The sequence below is a fragment of the Silurus meridionalis genome, chromosome 29 (genome assembly GCF_014805685.1).
Source record: "Silurus meridionalis isolate SWU-2019-XX chromosome 29, ASM1480568v1, whole genome shotgun sequence".
NCBI classification, from domain to species: Eukaryota; Metazoa; Chordata; class Actinopteri; order Siluriformes; family Siluridae; genus Silurus; species Silurus meridionalis.
This window is the reverse complement of record NC_060912.1, coordinates 3,673,208-3,696,547: the sequence shown is the minus strand read 5'-3', so window position 1 is coordinate 3,696,547 and position 23,340 is coordinate 3,673,208. Positions and strand designations below refer to the sequence as shown.

At 36.8% G+C, this 23,340-nt stretch overlaps 1 protein-coding gene across 3 annotated transcripts in view; it reads right to left on the bottom strand.

Moving 5' to 3' along the window:
• Window positions 1-22,376, bottom strand: part of tuft1b (tuftelin 1b) — a 57,125-nt gene extending 34,749 nt beyond the window's left edge. For 2 of the 3 annotated variants that reach the window (XM_046844333.1, XM_046844334.1), the window contains exon 1: window positions 22,284-22,376. In XM_046844333.1, the coding sequence (XP_046700289.1) occupies window positions 22,284-22,337 (54 nt within the window). In that variant the 5' untranslated portion in view covers window positions 22,338-22,376. Of the gene's footprint in view, window positions 1-7,304; window positions 7,377-22,283 lie in introns of all 3 variants that reach the window. The other variant, XM_046844332.1, reaches the window with a different exon arrangement.
• Between the last annotated feature and the right edge of the window lie 964 nt (window positions 22,377-23,340).

Here is a 23,340-nt window from a genome sequence, read left to right as displayed (position 1 = left end):
AAATCAACCATCAATCAAGCAGACCATAACTGATTTCAGTTCGAAGCAGAAAACAGAATCAAGGAAATTGGAATGATAAACAAAGAGTAACAGTGAGCACCAGTGACCAGTGCTCCTGTCCCTTTCTTTACTTCGGATCTGCCTGATTCATCTCAATGCTCTACCTCTGGATGGAGTTCTCTTCAATTGTAGACACTCTATGCACCTGAGGATGGTTCCACCTTAACAGCCTGAAGATCCATGAAGTTACTGAACAACTCAAGAACTTCGAGGATGGATTTGGATTGTAATTTATATCAACAGCCTGCTACAATGCTTTAGAACCGCAGTTTACACGAACAGTTTGGCATTTAAGCGCCCATTACTAAACAGTACACCTCGACAATGATGGGAACTATAATGAATAGACATTTGGTGCCACCCAGATGTGGACGGGTTCCATTTTAAATCTGTTTTTTCTCAAACTTTCTCCCAAGGCTTCTTCTACTGCTGCCACTGGCTCAATCATTGGGGATAAACTTTTAAGGAACAAACTTGCTTAGAGGCAGTTTTACACGTACTGTATAGGCACTAAAATGTATACATTCCAACTTTATAACCTTTTTAACTCTGTAAAGCTGCTTTTGGACAATATCTACTTTTAAAAGTGCTCTAGAAATAGAACTGAATTGAGCTGAATGTACAAGTTTATACGACAACAATCAGACATGACGGTGTGATGAGGCTCAACTTCAGCCTTAATAATTTACCTATAAGTGCTTCTGGCCACATGCCATCCTAATACAATACGTATTTATATGTGTTGATTTATTCATTGATAAAGCACTTTTGTACGTCCATCTGGATGAAGGCGTCTGCTAACTGCCCTAAATGTAAATGTATTAAAAAAAACAATACATCGTATGTTTTGCTAATTTTAGAGGAATTTTAAAAGAAATATAATCCTGTTAATAACTTTCAATATTAAAACTATAAACAGTCCTTCGCTTTACTTGTTCTGACACAACCAAACACGTCTGCAGGTTCTGTTCCTGAGAACACAAAGACGTCTGTACTGAAAAGTTTGCTGTAGCAGAAAAATGTAAAGCACAGCTTCACCTAACTTTATTTTCCGTTTCAGTATTCCTCATCAGCTTTTTCTCCTTTTATAATTACCAGTAATATTTAATCATTAAACATTCTTGTGACTGTGCCACATACAAACAGCAAGTAAAAATACTTAAATTTAGTACAATTATTTTGAATAAATCTAATATTTTCTTTTATATGACGCACCAAAAATAGGAATAATATATTAAACAGAAACATTCAATCATATTACACAGAAACCTATATTAAACACTTATTTTTAATACATTTAAATTACTTTTTTTTGTTCAATTGGCATATAATTCTTCTTCTTAAAAAAATACATGCAATTAAAATGATTCCCATTATAACGAGAGCATTTAATGCTTTAAATAATGATGTCTACAGATGGGTTTCATATTTAGTTTACATCTTTTGTAATATTATAAAAAAATTTGCAACATTCCAGATATTCTCAATTAATTAAGGTTTAATTTTCTATTAAACATTGTATTTTTTTAAAGGCAAAATACAAGCCGTATAATGTTTTGTGTGTTCGGATGAATTTGTCCTGAATGATTCCTTTCCTATGAGTCTATTGCTGAGCAAGTCTTTTTCCTGCACCAGTGTAATTGGATTTATGTTCGGACTAATCTTTATATTTATTCACTGCACATACAAAGTCAGGGCAGAGAACATTCCTCATGGAATGAAAAGAAGATCTATTCAGCATTTACAGCACAATCTGTTCAGCAAAAGAGTAATAAAAAGAATAATAACAATCCATTATCAATAGATATATCCTCAAAACAATTATCAATATCCTCAAAAATATTTATCAATATACACATATATGCGCATTCTATCTAAGCGTTTAATGGCTTTAATAAAATGTGTTTTTTTTAACTATGTTCTATAACTGAATATTATATAATAATTATAATTATTATTATTATCAATATTATTATAGCTGCTCTGTACATAACAGTTATATTTGTAATGTGATTGGATATAGGTATAAGGCTGTTGTTACACACACACACACACACACACACACACACACACACACACAAACACACACACACACACACACTGATAGCATTAGATTACCTGGCCTTCTTGTTGTAGTTCCTTTTTAAAATTCTAGACCGGCTTTAAAACAAAAAGAACATCTACACTCCTGTCCTTCACAGACGAGCTTCAGAACACTAATTAAAACTGTAATCAATCATTTATATTAATAAAATCCTTCAGGTAGACCCACATCCACATCCGCACAGAATAATAGACATAAAAAAGCATAAATTAAACTTCAATTATTATTTAACAAAGGCCGCCTCAGCAGACGTAGAGTTTTGGACCTTACCTCAGACTAGACATCTGGATGTTGCTTGCTGATAGTCTGAGCATGTTCTGTGTGTCAAAGTAAATACCGATCATATTACATGGCAGAGGCGAGGTCACACTGTAACCCAGCCTTCAATCATAACCCTTTTTACAGCTCCCCCTTCAGGACACAAACTGTACAAATAAAAACATATACAGTGTTGTGAAAAAGATTTTCCTGTTTGTAAGTTTTTCCAATATTTGAATTAATAGTAAGTAATATTACACAAAAAGAACCAGAGTAAATAAAAAATGCTAGGTTTAACTAATGATTTTATTTATTAAGTAAAAAAAGCTGCCTAAACCTGATATGCCCTATGTGAAAAGTAATTCCCCCCCAAACCTTAATAACTGGTTGTGTGGCAGCAACAACTGTAATTAAGTGTTTAATAAACTGCCATTGAGTCCTTTAGAATTTCGGCCCATTCTTCCTTACAGAATTGTTTTAATTCAGCCACATTGGGGGGTTTTTGAGCATGAACGGCCTGTTTAAGTTTATGCTACAGCATATCAATCGGATTTAAGTCTGGACTTTGACTAGGCCACTCCAAATTAATTTTAGCTATTCAGAAGTGAACTTGGTGGTGGGTTTCGGATCGTTATCTTGCTGCACAAACCAAACAACAAAAGTAAGCTTGAGGTCAGTGCTCCTTTAACTTGTATAAGGCATAATATATAAAGAAATATGGGATACATAAATTTACAGTATGAGAAAGGAACATTGTATGCACAACTGTACAAAAGTTATACAGTGTATATACAGATGACAGATAGGTAAAAGACAGTCTATGATATTCTATGAATATCATAGCAATAATTCATATTTAGTGAATAAACCCCTGCAACACACAGCTTTCTCCATTTCTTTGAACTGCTAAGACTGTATTTCTGTATTCTTTACAGGTGATGTAAAGGCTACCAAACAGCATTTCCTAATTTCTAATTTAATAATTCCTAATTCTAAGTCTTCTGATTTCACCCTGACCAAGAAACATTGTATTCCTCCCTTGTGTTTGAGGCGGGGCAAGCCCAATGGTTTGGTACATCCGCGTGGTCCACGTTTGGCCAGATTATTCTGTCAGGACGATAGGCATTGGCAGGAACAGGGACGAATTATTCTATTGAAGAACACGATGCAAGGCAAGATTATTCTGTCAGAGAATAGTGAGGTAATCTGTACCTGAGTAAATGTCTTTGATGTGCTTAAATACCGAGTGGCATGGAAAAAAAGTTAAGATGGCCACCGATACAGCCATGATACAGCACCCCTGGAGCACAGAGGGTTAAGGGCCTTGCTGAAAGTCTCAAGAGCAGAAGTTTGGCAATAGTGGGGCTTCAACCACCAACTTCTTGAAAAGAGCCTTAACTACTGAGCTACCACTTTATCAGACCTTTTCTCACTGAACGAAATGTAATTACCACCTCTGAATTTGTGCTTCCAGCAAGTTGTTGATGTTGCCAGGGAGACACTGCTGTCAATCATCATATAACATGCAATAATTGCCCTACAGCTCTGATCAAACAGGAAAGAGTAGTTTTTTTGTAGCTTTGTATTTAGGCATAAACAGTACATTTATCATTACTAAATGATTTTTCAATGACAGATCAGTCACAACGTCCTACTTTTTTAAAAATTGGAATCGTGTTGGCTTCAAAGATGTTTTCGCAACCAGTAGAAACATTGAACATTCTGACTGACTGAATGCTTGAATAAAAAAATAGCCCACATGCCTATAGCTAGCTGTGTACCTGGCAATACATTGTCTTGGCATTGCTATTTGGTAGACATAATGTTATATGGTACATCTACTATAAATGGAACTGCAACTGATATGAAGTAGTGCTGACAACTAATTGTGTAAATTGTTGCTTGCAGTGTTATTTATATTGTGCTTTCACTTTTCTTGATCATACTTCTCAGGCAGCTTTAGGGCTTTTGTGGCTATTCAGGGTATATGCTCTAAGTCCTCAGAAAGCACCACTGCTACCATGTTTCCTACAGTTCTATGTTCCTATTTGTCCTTAACAGAATGGAAGGGTAACGCTGATATATCTGCGTACACTCACTATACACTTAAATTGTTGAGATGACTATTTATTACAATATTAGACAACACGTAATGCATATTCCTGAACATGTACACATGCAAAACTAAACTGGTGTCAAACTGCCTTGTAATTTGCACCTGATCCATTTATTACAAACTTGTTTCAATCAGAATTTACTTCTCAGGTCGGGCCTGAGCAGTGCTGGATTTCAGCCTCGGAGTTACACAAGGTGCATTAAACCGCCTCAGTTGTAATGAGAGAGTGTAAAGTTGTACTTTTTCCCCTCAACAAGGCAATAGCAATAGTTAATATATTTAATTTCTTACTAGTACAGATAATAGATGAAAATGTATAGAAATTAGCCATAATGTAAGAACAAGTGTATTTAAAAAAAAAAAATTGCAGTTTGGAAACCTGTTATCTGGTCCAGTTTTTTTTTTCCTCTTTTGCATTGTCCTCAAGTCAAGTCAAGTCAAGTTTATTTCTATAGCGCTTTTCACAACAAATATTGTCTCAAAGCAGCCAGTCATTTCATTGACACACACCCACAACACCCCTCCACGCCTACATTATTTATAATTACTTTTATAATTTGAATGGTAATTTTGCATACAAGCAGGTGAACGACAGTCATTGTAATGTTGTTTTGGGGCGGAGCTTTGGGTAAATGGGTGGAGTTAAAATTTATTTAAGCATACCCATTTAAGCACATAATTTTTCACATATCTTCCCTAAAGCAACTATAAAGTCCTAAAAACCAAAGCCACACAAGAAAACACACATTTACCATGGGAATATAAAGAGCCAGGAATTTTAAATATTGATGCTGTTTTACTGTCTTTTTTTTTCTTGTCTATTTTATTTTCATGCCATTTAAATGAAAATGACCCCGACTGCATTCTGTCACCACTGATAAAAATTAATTAAAATAAAAGTTAACATGTTTTTGTAAGTTTTTGCATGTTTTTGTAATTTGTAAGTTTATCCCCGATGAGGGAGCCAATGGCAACTGTGATGAAGAAAAACTTCCTGAGATGACATGAAGAAGAAACCCTGAAGGAACCAGACTCAAAAGGAAACTTTATGGATCTTCAGGCTGGTGAGGTGGAACTCCAATCTGATGGTCTACTAAACTTGCTTTATTCCTGCTTTATTATTCTCTTTATTAGGGCAGTGGTGTTCCAGTGGTAAATCCACTGCCAGGCTGCCACTGTTGAGCCCTTGAGCAAGGTACATAACCCTCTCTGCTCCAGGGGTGCTGTACAATGGCTGACCATGTGCTCTGACCCCAGCTTCCAGCTTCCTGGTATATGCGGGAAGTGGTGGGAAGCTTCCTGGTATATTTTATGGGGGAACTTTACTGATCAGAAGGTCAGAGGTTCAAGCCCTGGTATCGCCAAGTTGCCTTCTTGGACCTTTAAGCAAGACCCTTAACTCTCTGAGCTCCAGGGGTCCCGTATCATAGCTGAACTTGCATTGCACTCTGACCCGGCTTCTGAGCCAGAAAGAATTTCACTGTGCTGTAATGTATATGTGACAAGTAAAAGCAATTATATTAAATAAACAGAAGTAAATCGCTTTCTTGTTTTTATTCTCTTCAACACCATTGTTAATTTGTCCTTCTTGTAGACAGTCTCTCCCACCTGAAGACACTTATTAAATGAAAGAAAGAAAAAAAAACACTGTCTGGTGCCAGATTAAATAGATAATGGGTGAATACTGTAATTTGCTTGTATTCATTTGAAGATTTGCTTAAGTCTTGTGCTTTATTATGCAGAAGTGAGTGAGGGCTAGCCACGGCAAGCGACTTACATAAACACAATGATCTTAGTCCTGAGCAATCAGATCAAAATAGTTCTCTTACGCTTTTTTCTGTCTCAACCTGCACAAGTGACTTCATGTTTAAGTTTGGACTACAGAATAATACACCAAAAATCCAAGAATAATACTGTACATCACTGTCTCCTTGACTGCAGGATTTAATACAAAAAGACTATATCATTTGGTATATTGTTCCACTCTTGAGGATGCACAATATATAGATAAAAGTTTGTGGACACCTGACCATAAAATTATGTACTTCTTGAACATCCTATTCCACATTTGCTTTTATAAGACTCTTTACTGCCCTGGGAAAATGTTCCACTATACTGAGTGGGGATTTGTGGTTCCACCAGGGTGTTAGAAAAGTCAGGTACTGATTTAGTGGGAGGAGGTGAGGGTTCCAATGCAGCCCAGACGTATTCAATAGGGTTATAGAGCTCTATAGCAGACCACTCAAGATCTTCCACTCCAACCCAAGTAAAGCATATCTTCATGGAGCTGACTTTGTGCACAAAAAACATTGTTATGCAGGAACCGGTTTGGGTTTCCTATTTCAAGTGAAGGGAACTTTTAGAGTTTGGGGAAGAAGAACCAAATATGGCCGGAAAAGTCAGATGTCACAATATTTTTGTCCATGTAATGTGTGTGTGTGTGTGTGTGTGTGTGTGTGTGTGTGTGTGTGTGTGTATATACTCACAATCATGCATACATTATTTAGAAAAGAAAGGATGCGAAACAGAAAACATAAATGACAATGAGACATTGGCAGCATGTGGAGTGTTTGTGTATGTATGGATGTTTGTCTTTCATTCTGACGTGGAAGAGTGTCAGGTTAAGCAAGCATTTATTTGCATAGTGAAAAGCAGTGCGGAATAAAATAATTAAAATTCTGTATGATTAGCTTTCTGAACAATGATATAAAAAAAGATGAATTAAGTAAACATGGAATGGGTCAGATATGTCAACTGTAACACCACCTTCACAAAGAAAGGTTGAGCTCCCGAATCATCTGCATCATCTTCTTTTTCTTCTTCTTCTTTCAGCTGCTCCTGTTAGGGGTCATCACAGCTGATCATCCGTCTTCATACCACTCTGTCCACTACTTCTGCATCTTTCAAACCAACCACCTGCACCTACATGCCCTCATTACATCCATAAACCTCCTCCTTCCCCTTTTCCTCCATCCTCAACATTCCTCCACCGATATGTCCTTCCTCTTAACATGAACAAAACATCTCATTTTAGCTTCTCTGACCTTATCTTCTAAACTTCAAGTCAAGTTTCACAATCTGCCTAATAAACTCATTTCTAATCCTCTCCATCCTCGTCACTCCTGTTGGAAATCGCAGCATCTGTTTTTTTGTCAGTGCCACTGTCTCTAGACCACCATCTTATAAACTTTCCCTTTCACCCCTGCAGATACCCTTCTATCACATTGTACCGGACATAATAATTCTTTTAAAATCATGTGATCTATGTGTCCTTATATATGTTCAACCAGTGGCGGGCCGTGCATTTGGTATCTGGACCTCCAGTGAGGACTTACCCGACTTAATACACCTCTTAATACCACCACTATCACATCGCAATTACAGAAACCATCAATACTATACAAAAATGCAATATAACAGAGAGAGAGAGGAATTTCACGTATGGAGGGTGAATACCATTTTACTAAAGCAAGAAACCCAGTTAAGACAAATCCAAACCTTTACACTACAACCGCAACTAGTTTTTTTTAAATATTTTTTAGTATGTCCGAGACCAAATCCATTTCAGAAGGCAGTAAGAAGTTTGGGGTTAATGTGGATGAGACAGAGGGAGTCAGTGATGTAAACATGACAGAGAACAGACACATTCATGATCATCATCATCTTTTCTCTGCTTGTGTTCTATATGTGGATCTTCAGCCTGGATACATTCATTAGGTAACAACATTTTTAATTCGTTTTGTATTAATATATATATATATATATATATATATATATATATATATATATATATATATATATATATATATATATATATATATGTCAAAATTAAAATGATTGTAAACGGCACTAGATGTTATTAACATGCCATCAATTCAGCGCGCATTTCTGTTTTTACCATTTTTATAAAAAGTATAAATACATAAATAAATAACTAAATATAAAGAGGCGAAATTAAAACCTCCAGCAAAACATACACTTATTCACGACGTCCCTCCTTTCTTAGATATAAAATAAATAAATAAACTCCACCGAAAAATAATTTTAATCAGTAAACTTTTGTTTTATTTTTGCACAAAGTCTCAAATGAAACACCAAATCCCTCATGTTTTACACAATTCATCCTCTGGAGGGCGTTTTGTGGGTTTTCCTCATAATGTAGATACCGGCAAGTTAAGGCGAGTGGCTATTTTCTTGTAGCCATTGCCTGACTTATGAAGGTCGACACACATCTGCCTTATTTGAATAGTGTGTTCTCTTGTCTTTGCCATGTTGACAAATGGGTAAGAGAATTAGGCCTCTGTGTAACGTCATATTTATACCCCAGGGAAACAGGAAATCATGAATTACTAATTAAAAGTCCCTAGATACCCTGACCAACCTTAGCAACTACAGAAAAATATATATTTAAAAAAAAATTTAATTTTTCAGAGGAATTGTTAGGGGTGCCAATAATTGTGGCACACATGATTTCAAGTTTTTTTTTTTTTTCTAAATGTGTGATTTTTTTTACCACCAAAGTAATGTACTTAAATAAAGGTTGGATTTTCTCTTTTTGCATTTGGGTTCTATGTTGTTTTAAAAAAAAGGAGAATTTTTAGAAGTCCACGGCCACATCTTAAACAGGTGTGCCAATAATTGTGGAGGGCACTGTATATATATATATATATATATATATATATATATATATATATATATATATATATATATATATATATATATATATATAAAAGCTTCTTGACTTGAAGAGGTGCACTTTCTCCGGTATCACCTTATTAACTGTCCGTGTGGAAACATAGCAAAGGCTCTTAATGATGTCCACACGTCTCTGCACTGTTATAGCCTTTATATTTAATCACTGTACATATGCTTACATATATATCACATGCTGTAAATATGATCTATATTTATCTACACTATTTATCTGTCTGTCTGTCAAATATTAATATGATGTGAGGTCCAATAAACAACTAAAACATGTAGAAGTAATAACTACTTTTTACTTAAGTACATGTCAGAGCCAAGACTTCTTTACTTTCACTTAAGTAAAAAGGTATAATCAGTACTTCAACTTTTACCCGAGTATTTTAAAACATGAGTATCTGTACTTCTACTTAAGTAATGGATGTGTGTACTTTTGCCACCTCTGGTAACTACTACTTTACGGTAAAAGACCTCGGAGTTATTAGACAGCAACTTTTGAAAATCATATCACCCATATTACAAATCAGCCTTCTGCCACCTTTGAAATATTGCTAAGCTAAGAAACGTTGTCTCTATCTGATGCAGAAAAGCTCGTCCATGCACTTATGACCTCCAGACTGGACTATTGTAATACATTAGTAGGTGGTTGTCCTGCATCATTAATAAACAAACTACAGTTAGTCCAGAATGCAGCAGCCAAACCTCTGAGTTCTCACATGGTGGATATGGAAAATATCACCATATAACAAACATACCATCCCTACACTGGCTACCTTTTAAGTCTCGAATCGACTACAAACTATTGCTACTTACTTACAAAGCCCTAAATGGTTTGGCTTTCATGTTTCTTCCCATCCTTCTAATATGCTACAATCATTTACACTCTCTCAGATCTCAAAACTCTGTACTTCTAGTAGTTCCTAGAATAGCAAAGTCCATTAATGGCGGTAGAACATTCTCACATTTAGCTCGTAAACTTTGGAATAGTTTTCCTGGGGCTCAGACACACTCTCCCAGTTTAAGCGGAGATTAAAGACGTATCTTTTTAGTGAGTACTACACATAACACACATCACATATCATAACCTTGTGCTCCAGTACATCTGATCAAATGCCCATTATTAACATGTGCTTGTTAATATTATGAACAGCAGCTACACTTATTCCTCTCCACTGCGTGTGACATAGCTTACTGTTGATTTTTCGTTTGCGTTTTCGTGTTTGTATCGGCGTTTACATTTTTACAGTTTTTTCTCTACTTTCTGTTGGCTCCTCTAAGGCTCACCCACGTAAGCACCATTCCTCTCCTCTTCATTTGTCCAAAAGGTTTGCTCTCTTGAATGAAGCACCCGCTGAGAAACCTAAAAAAGTTGTCACTCAGGATCCACCATATTAAGACTGTGTCTTTCCCCCGAGCGAAACCAAAATGTAGAAATTGTCAGAAAGTCTGTTTAAGTAACCTTAATAAACATGAAATTAAATAGGACTGAATGCACAGCCAGCGCCTCTGCTCTAAAGATAGGATTGTTAAATATTAGATCTCTCACGCCAAAAGCGCAGAATATAAACAAAATCATTACTGACCAGGAGTTTAATATAATGTGTTTGACAGAAACGTGAATTTACCCGAATGAATATGTAGCATTTAATAAAGCGAGTTCTCCTGGGTATAGTTACATACACCAACCCCGTCTAAATGGCAGAGGAGGTGGAGTCGCAGCTATTTATAATAATAATAATCTAAGCTTCACACAAAAAACTAAACACAAATGTAAAACATTTGCAGTTCTTTACACCAACATAAAATATCCAAAGTGTCCATAAAATATCCAAAGTGTCCAAAAGCAGGACACTTTTTATTTATAGACCCCCAGGGCCCTACTCTGATTTTCTCATAGAATTTGCAGATTTCATCACAAATCTTGCTCCTTCTTTAGACAAAGCAGTAATTGTTGGTGACTTAAATATTCATTTTGATAATCAGGAAGACTCCTTTAGAGCAGCAGTTGTGTTCAATCTAGATTCAGTTGGAATTAATCAGAATGTTATAAGACCCACTCTTAGTGGTGGACACACTCTTGATTTGTTATTAACATTTGGATTGAAAAAAATAAAAAAGTAGTCCATTCCACAGTCTGAAGCTATTTCAGATCATTACCTTATCTCTTTTAAAATCTTCCTCAGTCACTGCATTAGCACCTCGCCACGTTACCGTGTTAAGTGTACATTCACGTTGACTACAGCAGCGGGTTTTATCAATAATCGTCCGGGACTGTCTATATTAATTGTAGTGTATTGGTTTAAGTATTGCAATGGTGGGGTTCCTTTAAGAGAACTGGGAGGATGTTACTAGGACTCCTGGAAAGGTTGTGCAATGGTGGGTGGTGTTCCTTGTAGAAGTTTAGGTGTGTGTAAAAAGCCCTCGGCGGTGAATTATGCCAGCATTGTAGCTGCCTTAAACGTCATTGCAAACCAGCACCATCAGATATCGTCCAACGTTTTCAGTTTCACGATTGTAAGCAGAAACCTAATCAAAGCATCTCAAACTATATTGCTGAGCTTCAACTTTTGTCTGTGCACTGCGTTTTTGGAGATCAGTTAGACGTATGCAGGGTTGTGGATAAAGCACTACATATTGGCTGAACCTACGCTTACATTTAAGGAGGCAAAGGGAAAGGTGTTGCCTGCTGAAACAGCAGTGTTAAATGCTCGTCTGCTTTGTCAAAGACAAAACGAATCACCACCTGAAAACAATGTGCATTACACAGCCCAAACACAATCATCAGCACACTTAATAGCAACTACTAAAGACAATAAAAGACATGTTAAAGATGTAGTAAACAACACACCCCACAAGCTTGCAAGTTTTCCACTGCTGTATACCATTACAATTGTTGTTTGTTTGACCCTGCAAAACTACACTTTGTATTATTACTTGTTCTGCTTTTCATTTTGTAATATACAGTGAGAAAAATAAGTATTTGAACACCCTGCTATTTCGCAAGTTCTCCCACTTAGAAATCATGGACAGGTCTGAAATTGTCATTGTAGGTGCATGTCCACTGTGAGAGACATAATCTAAAAAACAAAAAATCCAGAAATCACAATATATGATTTTTAAACTATTTATTTGTATGATACAGCTGCAAATAAGTATATGAACACCTGTTTATCAGCTAGAATTCTGACCCTCAAAGACCTGTTAGTCTGCCTTTAAAATGTCCACCTCCACTACATTTATTATCCTAAATTAGATGCAGCTGTTTGAGGTCGTTAGCTGCATAAAGACACCTGTCCACCCCATACAATCAGTAAGAATCCAACTACTAACATGGCCAAGACCAAAGAGCTGTCCAAAGACACTAGAGACAAAATTGTACACCTCCACAAGGCTGGAAAGGGCTACGGGGAAATTGCCAAGCAGCTTGGTGAAAAAGGGTCCACTGTTGAAACAATCATTAGAAAATGGAAGAAGCTAAACATGACTGTCAATCTCCCTCGGACTGGGGCTCCATGTAAGATCTCACCTCATGGGGTCTCAATGATATAATCTAAAAAAGAAAATCCAGAAATCACAATGTATGATTTTTATACTATTTATTTGCATGATAGAGCTGCAAATAAGTATTTGAACACCTGAGAAAGTCAATGTTAACATTTGGTACAGTAGCCTTTGTTTGCAATTACAGAGGTCAAAGGGTTCCTGTCTCTCACAGTGGACATGCACCTACGATGACAATTTCAGACCCCGCCATGATTTCTAAGTGGGAGAACTTGCAAAATAGCAGGGTGTTCAAATACTTATTTTCCTCACTGTATATAATAAAGTTCTATTTTTGAAAAAGACAATTTTTTTGTCTTTTCCATGAAGTATAAATATATAAAGATATATGGGTCAAACTTGATCTGTAACACCATAGATGTTACTATAGTTAATATTACAAATAAAAAAATAAATAAAAGAAATTTGTTTAAGAGGTATTCTAATAACTCTAAGTAATAGTCAGTTAACATAATCTTTTATTTATTAAAATAATTATCTTAAGGTTCACTTTTTTTTTTTTTTTTTACCATTTTTTTGACTGAAAATAAGAGGTATACTGTCAAAAGTAAGGCCCAGGGGGCCACACCAAAAATATTCAAACCAATCTTTTCATGGATAAGGAAGCCTTACCAAGAGGTAAGAAACATATTGGATGATAAATAATTGTTTTGAGGGTATTTTAGGGCTGATTTAAGACATGGGTCATAACCGACTTAACATAAGAGATAGTAACAGAAAGCTAAAATAAGAGGAAGGTTAACCTACATGTATATAATGTTCTCAAATATAAACAGAAACGTGTGAAGCGGAACATTACAGAGCTTCATATATTTGATCCAAAACCTACTGTTATTGCCTAAGGTGACAGTATGATAAATGAATACTGTTACAGTATGTACTTAATTGCATATAAGCAAAAGGAACATGCATGTGTCTGTCAAAATACAGACAGACAGACAGACAGACAGACATATAGATAGATAGATAGATAGATAGATAGATAGATAGATAGATAGATAGATAGATAGATAGATAGATAGATAGATAGATAATATCAGTAGAATGTATGTGGATGAGATTTCTACTGTTTTTTTTTACTGTTACTGTTTGTGTAATGTTCTCGACACCACTCTGAAGAACAGTCAAGCCACATTGATAAGACTAGGTTTTCTTATATACCAGTTGCAACATTTTGTTTAGCATGTTATTATGTTTAACAACAAAAAATACTAAAAACAAATGATAAAAAAAACCCTAAATGACATATTACAATTAAAACAACTGATTCGATTTATACTTCAAGTCAAGTCAAGATGCTTTTATTGTTATTTCTACCATATATAGCTGACGTAGTACACATTAAAATAAGACAATGTTCCTCCAGAACCCTGGTGCTTCATCACACAAAATAGAGCTACATAGTAGAACACAAAGCTAAGGACTAAAGTAAGTGTCCTCACTTTAAAAGTGCATCACGTGCAATCGAGTGCAAACAGTGCAGACAAAACACAGTGCAGACAAACAACTCAAGACAGTGTGGGAGAGATACACAAACACTTGAAGACAATGTTGTGCAAAAACTGCAGTAGCAGCATTTCAAGGGGTGCAAAACATCATGTAAACAGTTTAATATGATTAAATGTAAATCTAATATGGGTGGTGGAATGAATTGAGTTCAGTTCGGTAACACACAGTTGAGTGTGTGAGTTTTGTACAGAACAGTTCAGTGTGTTGAGGAGAAAACATGATGGCTTGAGGGAAAATACTGACATGAAGTACATGTTCATCCATACAATTTAGATTTTACAAAATAGTTATTATAAATCTTTTTTTTTTCTTTTTTTTTATTATTATTTGAATGTACTCTACTAATGCACTCAAGTGTTTTTTGTGTAAATGTCACTGACTGATGAACAGGTTTGCATTCCATTTTAATGTGCATGCAGTCAAAAAAATGCCTTGAATGTGCCTTTAAGCCTGAATGTTTATCCGCAAAAAAAAAAAAAATCATTCCTTTTGAGCACACCGATTGTCTCTGTACCGTCAGGACAACACAGCGTAACACAGCTCCTGCAATTAATATTCATTCCGATAATATAAGAAATTACGCTGTAGATTTGCATATATTATGATCGAATTATATCGTTATTGTTTTGTTTTTTCAGGCATTTTTTCTCAGTGTATCCTCAGTTATGGTTAGATACAATGGCGTTTTAGTGTCACGTACAAAATTTTCCAAAAATCTTAATTTACGATATAAAAGTCGTTGCAATATAAGAATAAAGCCATAATATTTTGAGAAAGAAGTCACAACTCTTTAAGGGTCGATTTCTTTTATCATCATCCTCTTAGTCTCTTGAGAAACATCATTCCCTTTTCAAATAGCACGCAGATATAACTATCTTTGGAACTGACCACTGTTCACCATTTCAGACTGCACAAAAGAGGCAATTTTCTCAAGTTCTGTCTAATGTTTCTTCTACATGACTGCTGATGTTCCAAAGACAAAGAATCCCAACCTAATGTGGGATTTATCCAAATCCTCCCCATCCATTTTATGAAAACAACGAGTTCTATGACTTTATTCTCAACCTATTTTGAATTTATTCTCGTAATTTTTGTAAGAAAAAATATTTCTACTTTATTATATCATTGCTACGACTTTAATCTTGTGATCTTAGATTTTTCTATTTTTTTTTATGTGCCACTAAAACACTGTCGTAATAGTTAGGAGCTTAGCATGCAAGAAACTATTTATTTATTCTAATTCCAAAAGCAACATGGACGAAAGGAACAACCCGTTTGCATGTCACGGTCATTATAAATAATGACTAGGTGGTTGTCATTCCACGCAGGCAGGACAGTGTGCAACTAAAAGTTAAATATTATTTGCATTCCACCATAAATAACTGAACAAATTCTTCTTTCAAATGTACTCTACACTATACATACAGTGTATTTGGACACTGACTTTTCCAGCCATATGTGGTTCTTCCCCAAACTGTTACTACAATGTTGGAGACACAATTCTATACAAAGTCTTTGGATTTGGTAGGATGAACCTTTTTCCTTTACTTGAGCTATAAGCCTTAGACTTGTTCCAGCATGATGATGCCCCTGTGCATAAAACCAGCTCCTTAAAGATACGGTTTACATAGGGTGGTTTAGAAGATCTTCTGCTACAGAGCCCTCAACCCTATTAAAATCCTTTGGGATGAATTGGAATGCTAACTGCATCCCAGGCTTCCTTGTGGAACCCTGAAGGAGCACAAATATCCACAAGCCCAATCCAAAATCTAGTGGAACATCTTACCAAAATAATGGAGGTTATTTTAATGGCAAATGTAGAACGGGTATGTTGTGTATGTGTAAATGTGGAATGGAATGTTCAAAAAGCACATACCAATCTTATAGCCAGGTGTCCACAAACGTGTGTCCATATAATGTACATAATCTATGTGAGCAGATTTTTTTAATGTAATTGCAAAAAACTATTATTAGACATCAGTTTTTCAATTTCATTTCTAGGCTCTGCTCTGCTTGTGATCAATGTGACTGATTGAATTAAAGCTGCTACAAAGGAAATGAAGCATAAGGCTGACCGAAGGTCTGAGATATATAATTAGACTCTGACAAGTTTAGGTAATGTCTCTTATAGGGCAAAATGTACAATAAATAATACAGAGTCATATCTATAGACTTTTTCCCAGGAACATTCTTGTGGTTTGGGACCTCTGGTTTAAACAATACAGCTCTTTATTAAGGTTCTTTGCACACTGTACAAGTTCCCATAAAGAACTGAATATCCAGCATTTATTTTAGATGCAGTAGTTTCCAAAAAACAAAATGAAAGCATTCAGTAAGCATCAGTACTGTGGATCAAAATGCTGATGAAAGAGACCAGAGAAAAATGGCCAGATTGCTCTGAGCTGATCGGAAGGCTGCATGTAAATCTAATAATCACTCTTTATATTTGTGTTAAGTAGAAAGGCATCTCAGAATAAACAACAGGCAAAACCTTCAGTAGGGTGAAACAGCAGAAAACCACATCAGGTTCCACTTCAGTCTGACAAGCACTCTATTCCAGGGATGTGCATCTTCATTACTGAGGCTGATGCATTTCGCATTTCGAAGCGTAGCCAATAATACGGTACATTAAATATACATATGAAGCATCTCCGATGTGATTCACCCGCATTACGATGCATTGCAATCCGATTCCGATTTGATTTATTTCAATGCGACGCAATGAAAAAAATATGATTTTATACAATTTACAATGGTACAGATAGTTCGCTTTTGTTTCTGTGGTTCAGACAGGCAGCAAATCAAACATTTTCTTAATTGCCTTCTGACCTCTAACACATGGCCCTTTCACAAATAGGCCTTTGTAAACAGGAAAAAAAAAAGAAAAAAAGATTAAATAAAACTTTATATTTTCCTGTTCTGTCTCCATTAAGATGCAGCTCTACCTCTGCCATGTTAATCTGTATTCTTTGTGACTCTCAAGACACGCCTCGATCTCCGTAGCGTTGTGATACGTCATATCAGCAGTGCGTACTTGAGAAACAGTTTAGCGAGGAGAACCCTTCCCCAGTTTACATATAATAGTCACAAACTATTGGTCACTTTCTAAACAATAAAAGTATTGTACAGCTACTGATAATTACAGTGAGGAAAATAAGTATTTGAACACCCTGCTATTTTGCAAGTTCTCCCACTTAGAATTCATGGAGGGGTCTGAAATTGTCATCGTAGGTGCATGTCCACTGTGAGAGACATAATCTAAAAAAAAAAATCCAGAAATCACAATATATGATATCTTAACTATTTATTTGTATGATACAGCTGCAAATAAGTATTTGAACACCTGTCTATCAGCTAGAATTCTGAACCTTTAAAGACCTGTTAGTCTGCCTTTAAAATGTCCACCTCCACTACATTTATTATCCTAAATTAGATGCACCTGTTTGAGGTCGTTTGCTGCATAAAGACACCTGTCCACCCCATACAATCAGTAAGAATCCAACTACTAACATGGCCAAGACCAAAGAGCTGTCCAAAGACACTAGAGACAAAATTGTACACCTTCACAAGGCTGGAAAGGGCTACGGGGAAATTGCCAGGCAGCTTGGTGAAAAAAGGTCCACTGTTGGAGCAATCATTCGAAAATGAAAGAAGCTAAACATGACTGTCAATCTCCCTCGGACTGGGGCTCCATGCAAGATCTCACCTCGTGGGGTCTCCATGATCCTAAGGTGAGAAATCAGCCCAGAACTACATGGAAGGAGCTGGTCAATGACCTGAAAAGAGCTGGGACCACCATTTCCAAGGTTACTGTTGGTAATACACTAAGACGTCATGGTTTGAAATCATGCATGGCACGGAAGGTTCCCCTGCTTAAACCAGCACATGTCCAGGCACGTCTTAAGTTTGCCAATGACCATTCGGATGATCCAGAGGAGTCATGGGAGAAAGTCATGTGGTCAGATGAGACCAAAATAGAACTTTTGGGTCGTAATACCACTAAACGTGTTTGGAGGAAGAAGAATGATGAGTACCATCCCAAGAACATCATCCCTACTGTGAAGCATGGGGGTGGTAGCATCATGCTTTGGGGGTGTTTTTCTGCACATGGGACAGGGCGACTGCACTGTATTAAGGAGAGGATGACCGGGGCCATGTATTGCGAAATTTTGAGGAACAACCTCCTTCCCTCAGTTAGAGCATTGAAGATGGGTCGAGGCTGGGTCTTCCAACATGACAATGACCTGAAGCACACAGCCAGGATAACCAAGGAGTGGCGGAGTGGCTCTGTAAGAAGCATTTCAAGGTTCTGGCGTGGCCTAGCCAGTCATCAGACCTAAACCCAATAGAGAATCTTTGGAGGAGCTCAAACTCCATGTTTCTCAGCGACAGGCCAGAAACCTGACTGATCTAGAGAAGATCTGTGTGGAGGAGTGGGCCAAAATCCCTCCTGCAGTGTGTGCAAACCTGGTGAAAAACTACAGGAATCGTTTGACCTCTGTAATTGCAAACAAAGGCTACTGTACCAAATATTAACATTGACTTTCTCAGGTGTTCAAATACTTATTTGCAGCTGTATCATACAAATAAATATTTAAAAAATCATATATTGTGATTTCTGGATTTTTTTTTTTTAGATTATGTCTCTCACAGTGGACATGCACCTACGATGACAATTTCAGACCCCTCCTTGATTTCTAAGCTGGAGAACTTGCAAAATAGCAGGGTGTTCAAATACTTATTTTCTTCACTGTATATATAAATACATCACTTTTTACCAATGCAAATGTATTAGAGACGGTATAGCGTGATACAAATGCCAAATTGTATCTGATGCCCACTTCTTTGAATTGATTAATCACCATGTCAACGTTTATGCTAATTCTAATCAGTGAATCTTAAATCTATGCAGGTTTTAGAATAGAATGGAATAGATGCTATATATGTAAATAACAGGTCACCATTTACATTTATGGCATTTGGCTTTGAGGGTTAAGGGCCTTGCTCAAGGGCTCAAGACTGCTGGAATTTCAACCCATGACCTCTTGATCAGAAGTCCAACATCTTATCACCACCTACCCTACCACCATGAAAGCACACATTCACACCTATAAGCAATGGGTGCAAAGCCAGCGGTGGATGTCTCAAGTTTCCTTCCTCATGCCATCTCCAGGAAATTTTCCCTGCCACAGTCACCACTGGCTCACTCATTAGGGATAAACTTACAATTATAAGGAACAAACTTCTTCGCACTAAACGTGTATATTCATTTATTTTTTTACATTATAACTGCTTTATCTATGTAAAGCTAAAAAGTGCTCTACAAATCAAAATGAATTTAATCAATTTTGTGCCAGTCCATGTACTGATGTGTGAGAGCAGGCTAACTAGATTTATCTTCAACATACTGTTTATTCCGATGCATAGTGTGAATGTGTTTAGTAGTATAAAGCAGCTGCTTTTGACAAATATTTAGCTCTGATTCATAGGTATGTTGTGTTTAATTCATTTTAAACTCGATTTTATATTTAAATCTTTCATTTTTCAATCTTTCAAATAGGATAAATCAAGCATGAGTATATACTGTATGATGTGGGTGGTCATTTTCTGTAACACCAGCTGATAGAGGTCTGCAGGTTATGCTGTAGTTAATCAATTGTGATATGTAATCCATGTGATCTCTGTGTTTCAGTGGCGTGTGGTCAGGGCCAGCAAAACCTTCTCTGCTGCCTAAACACTATCAGAAGCACAGACCTACATTTACAACCTAAATTCTAATATTTGTTCCATAATATTGTATTAATTTATTCCCAAAAGTTTATGCTCTTTATTTCGTAGCGTTTCTCTTGGCTGCACTGCTTCCAGTACGTGGATGTGGATGTTGGATTTTTTTGTCCAATCAGATTTCAGCCTCTATGTGCTGCCATGTCAATCTAATCTGCCCAGGGCCTTCAAAGTTAATACTGCTGGCTCTTTGGCCATAGAGAATATTAGCAACGGTTCTGTTTCTTTAACCAATCAGATTTCATATTCTCCTCACAGGGCAGCTAGCTGGCCCAGAACAGCGTCAGCATTTTTCCCTCCTCTGATTGGTTGGTCAGAGGGAAACTGTTACAGCCAAGTATGACTGGCAAAAAACATATAGCGATCTGCACACATGAATACATCTGAGTTAAACTTTTTACTCCTACAAAGAAAGAGACATTGATTTGCTCTCGGACATACTTTAAAAATACATTTTTCAGAAAAGCTAGACATCGTGAGGAGGTCGGCCAACCCCGAAGCTAGCTAGTGTGTCTCAGCCCGGGAAAGGGTTTGTTCTTCACCTCCAGACCAGTAAATACGAGCGGTACCACTGGATTACAGCCACTGAGGAGCGCTACAGATTATGAGTCTGCATCTCTGGTGAGTAGGTTGTATTTTATAAAAATGTTTTATGTTTTTGTCAGGTTATTAGACAAATATTGACTGAACTGCTCCAGATGTTGTAGGTGCACAGTTGAGGTTGTAGTATAGAGGTTCGGAGACTTAACTGGGTTTCTTGCTTTAGTAAAATGGTTTTCACCCTCCATATGTGAAATTTCTCTCTCTCTGTAATGCCACGCTTTGTTATATTGCGTTTTTGTATAGTATTAATGCTTTCTATAATCTCAACGTGATAGTGGTGGTATTAAGAGGTGGATTAAGTCACGTACGTCCTCACTGAAGGCCAGGTACCAAATGCACAGCCCGACACTGCTGTGTTTGCTTAAAACTCTTAAAGACCCTTCAACTGTTTCCATAAAAGTAACTGTTCCCTGTTTTCTGATCCTCAAAGCCTCGACTCTAAAGAATGTGAGAAACCACTGAAAGGGTGTAAAAGGGAAGAGAAAAGAAGACACAAAGAAGAATATCGTGTATCTCACGAATCCCATGTCATTTAGGAGTTATTCAAATGAAAGGTGTTCGAGGAAAAGCTTCTTCTGTGCTTATTAAGTGAAATTTAAGGAGAAAAATGAACAGGGCTTAGTTGTTATGGAGAGAATCGAACAGTGTTATAAGGACACACTATATACAGCACACACACATCCTTATAATGTTCTTCTTCTTTCAGCTTCTCCCATTAGGGTTCGCCACAGCGGAACATCAGTCCCTGTCCTCTATATTTGCCTCTATTAAACCAATTACCTGCATGTCTTCCCTCACCACATCTATAAACCTCCTTGGCCTTCCACCCACTCCACCCTGCCTGCACACTTTTCTTCATTTTGCTTTAACACACTCTCCATTACATTGCACAGTTGACTCCATGTACAAAAACTCCTCCACCTTCTCCACCTCTTCTCCCTGAAACCGCACCCTCCACTGCCCTCCCTCTCATTCACACACATGTACTCTGTCTTACTCCTACTGACTTTCATTCCCCTTCTCTCCAGCATGTACCTCCACCTCTCCAGGCTCTTCTCCACCTGCTCCCTACTCTCACCACAAATCACAATATCATCCCCAAACATCCACGGAGACTCCTGTCTGACCTCGTCCATCAACCTGTCCATCACCACTGCAAACAGGAAAGGGCTCAGAGCCGATCCTTAATGCAGTCCCAACTCAACCTTCAACCAGTCTGTTGTTCCTACTGCACACTTCACTGCTGTCACACTGTACTCATACATGTCCTGCACCACCTCACATACTTCTCTTCACACCTGACTTCCTTATACAATACCACAACTCCTATTTCGGCACCCTGTCGTACGCTCTCTCTAAATCCACAAACAACGCATACATCCTTATAATAAACAGTAATAATGATTAGATCTGAAATGAGCTGAAAAAATCAGAGTAAGGATCAGTTCAGATGCTTGGTCATCCTTTTACATTGCACTGAAGATTCAATTTAGAGGTTTTTTAATCCAAATTTAGCTTGAAGTCTATTATTGAGTGAATTCTGAGAAAATCCTGCTGAAAAGAAGACAGTGGAAAAATACTTACAATTTCCTTTTTAGCATTATTCACCTCCTGCTGTGCTCTGTGTGAAGCCTCCATCTGCACAGCACACAAGCAAATACTGCTCACTTCAGCTGCTGTGCTGTCTATGTGTGTGTGTGTGTGTGTGTGTGTGTGTGTGCTGCAGCTGAGAAACTGCGTTGCACACTTGCACGCCCCGCCTCCCAGGAGTGACGTGGAGCTCCCAGTGAAATGTTTTTTTCTGTAATACAAATTGTATATAACCTGTCTAACCTGTATGCCAGAAATAAACAAACAAACAAACAAACAAACAAAAAAACACAAATAAAAAGTAGTTCAAGACCTTTCACTTTCTGTGACCTTGACCCGTTTGGATCAATTCCATAATGTAACTAGTATAACTGCTAAATGTGCTGATAATAGCATAGAAAACGTCGCTCTTGAAAATCTAAACATGATTGATCATCTTGAATATCAGACAGAATCAGTAAAAAGGAAAGTCATCACTGGCCAAAAAATTCGAATTTCAAGTTCGAAGTTCGAAAGAAAAATGGCTGTGACCTTGACCCCGTTTGGAACAATTCCAAAACTGAACCATGACTTGAGAACTACAGTTCCAGCATCTACAGTTCCAGGCCTGTAAATAGTAGCAATTTTTGCGAACTGACAAGTGCAGATAAATATGTACATAAATGAGGGCATTTGGTTGGCAAAGTAAAGAAACATACCTCGGTTTGTTTAATGATCGTAACATTTCAGAGTCTATCAAGATTTAGCTTGTTATATCTTTAGTTCTTCGGGAAAATAACGAGCAGTATGATGGACTCACTCTTTACAGAAACACACATTTAATACTTTTTATAACTGTAGCACATTTTTCATTAGCAAATGCATTTGGTAAAGAACAAAATGATTTATAAAGAAAAACTGAATTAAAAAGATTAAACTGAACTGAATGACAAATTATTTGTTATTAAAACTTCCATAGTTACTACAAAACTCCCATCATGCAGAGAAAGTTTCATGTCAAACTAAATTTAAAATGAATATATAAGCTCTATGGCAGATGTGATGAAGTGTG